Source organism: Hibiscus syriacus, unplaced genomic scaffold (assembly GCF_006381635.1).
Source record: "Hibiscus syriacus cultivar Baekdansim isolate YM2019G1 unplaced genomic scaffold, ASM638163v2 tig00110223_pilon, whole genome shotgun sequence".
Lineage (NCBI taxonomy): Eukaryota > Viridiplantae > Streptophyta > Magnoliopsida > Malvales > Malvaceae > Hibiscus > Hibiscus syriacus.
In genome coordinates, this window is record NW_024062636.1 from 379,149 (window position 1) to 387,195 (window position 8,047).

General features: G+C 36.9%; 1 protein-coding gene across 1 annotated transcript; it reads right to left on the minus strand.

Annotated features, from left to right (window-relative positions):
- Positions 1-2,983: 2,983 nt before the first annotated feature.
- Positions 2,984-6,971, minus strand: LOC120114427 (trihelix transcription factor GTL1-like). The gene is made up of 4 exons (XM_039135353.1): positions 6,967-6,971; positions 5,864-6,214; positions 3,560-5,156; positions 2,984-3,448 (listed from the first exon to the last, which is right to left on the minus strand). Exons 1-4 carry the CDS (start codon positions 6,969-6,971, stop codon positions 3,158-3,160), a joined length of 2,244 nt encoding a protein of 747 aa, XP_038991284.1. The 3' UTR covers positions 2,984-3,157.
- Between the last annotated feature and the right edge of the window lie 1,076 nt (positions 6,972-8,047).

The following is an 8,047-nucleotide window of genomic DNA, read 5'->3' on the forward strand; positions in this document are numbered from 1 at the left end:
TTTTGTCATTTTTTATCGATTATTTCTTCGATTATGTATTGAAGATTCTCTGTTTAGAGTGAAAGCTTAAGCCTTTTCTCTTTGTTTTCGCCTATTTTTTGCTTGGACTGTAAGTTGTGTTTCCTTCATCGTGTTTCTCCCTTTCCTAGGGTTTCATTTCCTTTTCTGGCCATTATCTTCAAGTCAGTGTCTTTGAGCTCAAGCGAAATTCCAGAAGAAAAAAAGAGAGAGGAAGAAAGAATTATAAAAAAGGAGCTGATTTGGATGGTTAGTTCAGGGAGAGAAAGAGGAATCGGTGGTTTGAACTTCGAAGCTGATTTGGAAGATTGAAAGAAAAAACCTTTGTCTTAGTCCGTCCAGGTTTTTGCCTTTTTATCTGTCTCTGAGCACATACTCTGTGAAACTGACAAAGATTTACTTTTCATTACATATGTGTATATGAAAATTGTATATAAAAATAATTTAACTATTTATTTTTTTATATATGTATTTTATTTTATTTTTATTTTAAATTTTTTGACTGTCGGAGATTTTTTACGAAAATTGCTCTCAATCTGACGTTGGGACAATCTATTAAAATTTTATTGTTGTTATTGTTGTTGACAATCCAAAAAGATGATAAGTGACGATTGGCCCTACTAGCCAAATTATTTATGATTCCTATTAATGCATAGTAATTGTTGGTTAACAATTATTATCTTATAATTATATCATATTAATTAAAGAAAACCTACAACATGCTTCCATCATTAGAACGTGAAGTGCTAAAATCTGGATCCAAATAAAGAATTTGATGGAAAAGAAAATAACTTCTAAGATTTTTTTTATTAAACTAATGCGATTATAAAGTAATATATGTTTTAAATAATCTCAATCATTTCACAATAAACGCTTAATTATCCTACTGTAGTCGTTAGCAGGGGCGGAGTCAGGATTAGATATTGACAGAGGCTGAAATATTAAACTTTTTAAGAAAAATACAATGACTTATTAGGTATTTAAACTTACAATTTATAAAATATTATCTAATTTGTCTAATAATTAAATTTACAGTGACCTAAATTGCTATTAGACCAAAAAATTGAGAACATTGGATTATCATTCCTTTTTTTTTTTTGTATAACCACCAGTTTCCAATCTAATTGTCGACTAATTCGGATTAGGTACTACAAAGGTAAGGGTGACCCTCTTAACCCAGTTTGCTCCATGCACAATCGTCAAGATTTGAACCATTGATCTTCTTTAAGAGATTTAGTTCCTCATTCCGCTAGATCAACCGGTTGTTGGTATTGAATTGTCATTCTTTAGTTCGCCTCATACTTAATTAAATTTCTAATAAATTCTTATATTTTTTAATTTAAATATTTATTTTTAAATTAACTAAAATACTATTAAATCAAAATATATCGAACATAAAATAATTTTATAAGGGCCCTAAGGGAAGTCCGCCCCTAGTCGTTAGTGCACGAACCCATGGTCTCTAATAGTAAAAATGATTCTTTTAACCACTGAAGTAAGTTGATTCGTGCGAATTTTTAAGAATTAAAATTTATAATAATCAATTAATATGATTCTTGCATTAATTTCTTAAATAAAACAAAGTAGGAGACGTGTCTAACTCTGCACTGCATGCTTTACCCTAATCTCCCACTCTTTTTCAATCTCTCTAGGGAAGACCCTGGGCCGGGGCAGTAGGGCCCCGCCCAGGACCCACAAATTAATTCTTTTAATATAACATTTTTTATTTTTTTATAATAAATTGAAAAGTTATAAAACAAAATAAGGTAATCTATGCATTTAGTACCTAAACTATCAATTTTGATCCTTTTTAATACCAAAACTTTTATTTTTTTCAAAATCATATATAACGTTTAGTTCCCATTTCATTTTAGTACCCCTTTAAAACTTAAAGCGTTTAGTACCTAACTATTAGTTTTGGTTTGTTTTAATACCTAAAATTTCAAATAAAATAAAATAAAATAAAACTTAAAATAAAATTTTGAATGTGTACTAAAATGAAATAAAAAGCTAAAGTTTTAAATGGTTGGTACTAAAATGAAACAAAAACTAAATATTAGGTATGATTTAAAGAATTGAAAGTTTAGGTACTAAAACATACCAAAACTTATAGTTTAGGTACTAAATATGTACTTTATTCAATAAAATAATAGGGCCCATGAATTTATTAAGGTGACAATTGTCATTAATGAATTTTATATTAACGTTAATAAATTGTTCTTCCATAAAATTCTAATTCAATATTTATTTCTCAAAATTAAAAAAAAAAATCAATTGAATCTCTTTAAATTGATCTTTCCAAATTCCCGCTATCAAATCACCAAATCTCTTTCTCTATTTTTCATATCAATGAAAAAATTTATTAACATTATTTTTTCCTTCAAAACTTAATTAGAGGAAAAAATTTAAGTATAATTAGCATATTTTTTTCTCTTTCATGTTTCACGATTCCTCTAAAAAATATTATTCTCATTTTTTTTAATTTATCATATTTCTCTCACACGTAAAGTCACAATTGTTTATTATCAATTATGGTGCTTGAATCATATTGAAGATTATTCTTAAAATTCTAGGTAGATCACGTTTTCAAATTATTTCTTTTAATTTTTATATATTTTCAAATTCTAGATAAAATCATTCTTTCATTTTCAAATGCTATGTTATGTATTAAGAAAAATTTGTTAGAAAGTATTGATGTTGAAACTATTGCATAAAAATGATCGAATGTAATATTTTTTTATTAGAATTTGTATTCTTTATTATTATTTTTATATTAAGGGCCCATTTTTTTTCGCCTTAAACCTAGAAATAATCAGGACCGGCCTGAATCTCTCTATGCTTTTGCTCTGTTTGTTTTCTTCTTCTGCTGGTAATTCACCCAAAACTTATTTCTTCTGTCTCAATACAATATTTCATCCCGCATTCCTTGGAAACGGAATTCCTTATTCACCAACGAATCAATAAATTGGACCATAAATGCCAACTGCCAATGTCAGCTACTTTGAAGAGAACAATGAGGACTATGAAGAAGGTGGTACAGAGGTTTGTATTTGAAAGGAAGGGTAAGGACTGTGAATCGGAAGACAAAAAAATAACTGTGGAAGCTAGCTGTTGAAGATACAAGTAGAAGGTCTTTCTTTTATGCACACATGGTCATGGGTGTTATTGAACCATGGTAAAAAAAGGAGGATGTCCCTGCCCCTGCACCATTCCCTCCTCCATTGGGAGCGCTTGAATTCTGTCTCTCTAATTCTATCTTATAACCCATCTTTCGCTCTTCTTCCATCTCTTCATCTTCATCTTCCTCATCATCCATATTATCGCTATCACCTTCAATCTTGTCATACCCATCCACCAACAAGGGTTGTCCATGATGGTGGTGCAAACCCTCCCCTGGCTCCTCCATCAGCTCCCTCACAATGTCTTCTGGCTTCAATACCAACCCAACAATTCATTAATATGCATCACATAAAATGCTTTATCGAAAATTCAGTCGTGACTAATGAATATGAAGAAGCTGGTAAGTAAAAAATAAATTTACCTTCTTTGCACCTCCATCTTTGTTTGTCACCACATCAGAAGTAGGTCCGGTTTCGTTTTCAGATTGTCGCAGGCCTGCTGCCGTGCTTGGTCGGGGGTCTTGACGCTGCCCTGATGTTTCTTCCCCGGCTCTATTGTGGTCAGTGAAGCTACCATTGCTAGTCCCACCTCCAAGTATTTTCTTACGGTAAAGGGCATCGAGCTGGTGAAAATAGGGACAGGTTTTGGCATCCTCGGGACGTGTTTTCCTACTTTCTTTTACCTTTTTGAAGTACTTGTTGATGTTCTCCCATTTTTCCTTGCATCGTTTGGCGCTTCTCTTGTACCCCAGCCTGGACATACCGGCGGAGATTTCTTCCCAAAGGGGGCCTTTTGGCCCAGCCTCCTGGTACCCGGCTTCAAGCCTACTCCTCAGGTTTATAAGTTCCAGAACTTCAGCTTTAGGCCATCTAGAAGAGGCAGGCTCCATGCTCCCGTTCCCACCAATCTTCTGATGGGGGACTTGCTGTTCTGGAATCGCCATTACTACTACAGAAGAAATTGGCTGTTGTTGATGCCTCGAAACTTCAATATTTCGAAGTTGATGCTGCTGATGCTGGTGGAATTGGTTGTGCAATGTATGTGAAGATGGTTGTTGTTGCTGCTCCTGCGGTAATGACGGTGGCTTATGTGACGGTGGAGCTGATGTAGGAAGGGGGACCTCCGGTCGAATTACGGAAACGGAGGGAGGCGGGGGAGGAGCAGCGGGGATGGTAACAGTTGTAGGTAACTGTATGGTCTCACCTGTAATCTTCTGCAAAAGGGAAATAATAGCAGCATCCCTTGAAGCAGGAATAACACGTTCTTGAGCCATGAGTTCATGTTCGCGAGATAACCTTGCCATCTCTTGTCTTTTCCAAGCTTCTTCTCTTACCGTCCTATCTTGCTCTCTCTTCTCTAAGGCCTCCAAAAACCTCTGCTGCATGGCTTCTTGTTTCTGCATGACTTGTTTCATTAGACCCTCGAAGAACACCATTATCCTCTTCGTCGTAGTACCGTCCCCTCGTGAAGACGACCTTTTGCGTTTACGGCTAGTGCCCGCCATGCTCGACTGTTCTCCTCTAACTTCATCCTCTTCGTCGTCATCGTCATCAAAGCCTTGAGAAAAAGTTGAACTGTTAGAAGAGAAGCTAACTCCAAATGGAGCGGCTGTGGCGGCGGCGGCGGCGGCGGTAACAGGAGGTACTGCAGCCGGCACTTGCATTGGAACTGGCGCAGGAGCAGATCCATGAATGGCTAACAAAGAGGAAGACATGCGTATTGCCGTTGTAGGTTGAATTATGGTGGAAGAAATTGGCATAGGGATCCCAACCGAAAAGGGAGCGACGTCCAAGACGGTGGCTGTAGCGACGGTGGCAGGTGTGACGGGTATTGAGACGCTGGGAGGAGCGGTGGCGGAAGTTGTCTGAAGAGCCTCTAGCTGGTTAAAAAACTTATAAGTCTTACCATCTTGACGTCCAGCTCGAGTTTCCTTTGTTCGCTTGTAGTACTTGTGGACATTCTCGAATTTTTCCCTACACTTTTTGGCACTCCTCTTGTAACCCACCTCTGCCAGCTTTCTGCAACCCACTCCATCTCGTTATTAGTATTATTATCATTTCCCATAATCGTCTAATTATTAATTGATTTGAGAATAATCTGAACCAAACCTTTTTGCCAGATTAATCTCAATTAATGCTAAGCATCAAACAAAGAAAGAGACGAGACAATGAATGGAGCCTCTCAACCATCTTTTTGCATGACAAGTTATGGAAATGCACTCACACGGTTACCAATTTTGACTACTTTCCACAGTAATAGTCAATACAACCATTATTATTGATGTGAAAATGGAGAGAACCCAATGGAAAAAGGAACAAAAAGAAGTGACAGATGCAGTGAATGAAGGTAGCTAGAGAGTGCGGGAGGCCGTCCCTTCCATGGCTTCTAAAGAATTCCTCTTGGGATTTTCAAAATAAGATAGGGTTGGGTTAGAGTTGTTGCAGCGGATCTGGGCATTTCCTAATTGTCAGAAAGAAGATGCCGCCAGCTCGTTAAGTCGTGATGGAAACAGATAGCAACCATGTGCTTGCGTGGGTGCAGATTGAGAGAGAGAGGAAAAAAGGGAGAGACTGAGGAGATCTTGAAGAAGAGAAAAACAACATTTCCATGAGTAGAGCAATGCTTGTTATGAATTCATGATGATGATTTTTACCTGTTGTTGAATTTAATTTTTCTTTTTGTTTTTGCCAAACTGAGTTAAAAGAAAAGGAAATGATTACTTTACCTGGAAACATCTTCCCAAAGAGGGCCCTTGACGGTGGCATCACGGAAAGTAGCATCCATATCTGATCTAATCTTGAGAAGAGCGAGAGTTTCTTGACATGGCCACCAATTCCCACCTGCACCACCACCTCCTCCTCCGCCACTATCCCCTAATCCTAACTCATCTCCACCACCAACACTTGCTAACCTCGTGAACTCATCTAAATTCCCAGCTGGCGGTCTACTGCTTATAGGCGATGCCGCTTCCACTAACTGCTCCGACGCCTCGCTACTGGACCAGTAGGTGGAGGAGGACCACTGATCTCCCCGTATTGAGATGGCTGCACCACCACCACCTTCTTGCTGCAACTCCCTTTAATTTTAATTGTGTCGTCGGTGAAGCAGGTTGGCAAAATTAAGAACAACAATCTTCTTCTTCTTCTTCTTTATTGTGTGTTATCAATGGTGCATCAAGATCTTCTTCTTCTTGTCCTCATCAATGGTGGTGTATAGAATTAAGTTGAATTGTATAGGCCCAAATCTGCTCCCTCCCTCCCCTCCCACAGTCGCGATGCTTTCTGTTGAAAAAACTAGAGAAAATGGGGGGGACTAATGATTAAAAGAGAAATTAAACAAAACAGTATGTATGGGTTGATGTTAAATACGAATCAATAATTTATTTTCATTATTAAAAGGAGGAGAAAGAGAAGACAACTGGAGAGATTGAAAGGCAGAGAGTATTCCTACGAGTTAGTGCACCCCACCCCTTTGAAATTTTAGAAATTTTTTCTTCCTTGTAAGGTAAAAGCTTTCGTCTCTGGGAATCGGCAAAATTTACACACAATAAAAAGCAAAGAAAGGAGATTGAAAAAAAAAAAATAAAGATTGAGGACGATTAAGAGAGAGAATCAGATGACGAAGACGAAGCCGAAGAAGAAAGGAGATGGTGAAATGATAAAGCAGACGAGAGGGGAGCTTTGTGGAGATTTTACCGAAAATTATCTTGATAGGAAATAATTATCTGTGAGATACTCTTTTTCCAAATTTTACTAATTTAGTATCCTTTTTGATAAGGTGTAGATTGTCATTCGTGTCTTTTCGGGGTTTCGTCCGAACTTTTATTACGTCATGAAAGGCGCGGATGGTCATCCGTGCCTTATCCGAGTTGACGTCACGTAATGACATGTGCAGATGATGATCCGCGCCTTAACATTTTAAAAAATGATGCTTTAAAAAATTAAAAAAATTAAAAAAATAAAACTATAGGGACTAACGTCGTAATTTAATACTATTAGTCTAGAGCTTAAAACAAAATAATAAATAAATAATGATTTAAAAGCAATAATATTAATTTGCAAAATATAAAAACAATCAGGGTCAAAAATGAAAAGAAACAAAATATTGTTGACTAAAAAGTAAAATATCAAAATTAAAGGGCATATTTTGAATTATTATAAAAATATAATTACTAATAGTGTAATTTAAACTAATTAATTAATAGGTGATTAAGATAAATATTAATTAAACTATGAGGGACTAAAATGGGTATTTACTTTAATATACATATAAAATACTGGTAAAGACTAAAACATAATAAAATAAAATTCGAAGATTGAATTAGAACGTTCAGAAGTTAGTTTCAGTGACTAAAATGAATAATTACAAAACTCGGATGGCTGCGGAAAGGGTTTGGCCATGCGCGAAATTACAGATATACCCCTCCCAAAATGGCGTCGTTTGGGTAGGGGTATAAATACCCCAAACGACTGGCCCGAAGGGCCAACTCTCTCATTCCTCTTCTCTCTCTAGAGAAGAGAGATATCATTTCTCTCGCTTCTCTCTAAAAGTCACCGACCGGCCACCATTAACGGTGGCGATCACCACTGCCAGCCACCACCAACGGTGGCCGGAATTCCCAAATTACCCCAGAGTGTAGATCTTGACCTCCTAAGGCCGAATATGGCTTTTTCTTGTCCTAAAACGCGTTAGATCGTTCTAGATCTAAAATAAATCGAAGGTTTTACCTTCGGTTTTACAATGATTCCGGTGGTTCCAGACGGTTTGGAGGCTTCTACGATGGTAAGATGCTCCTTTTCCTCTTCTTTCTGGTTTTTTTTTCTCCTTCCCCTTTTTTTGTTTGCAGGGGAAACGAAGCTTTATAGCCTCGGTGAGGCTCTCGTCGGACCAGTCCAGAGGATGAAAGCCT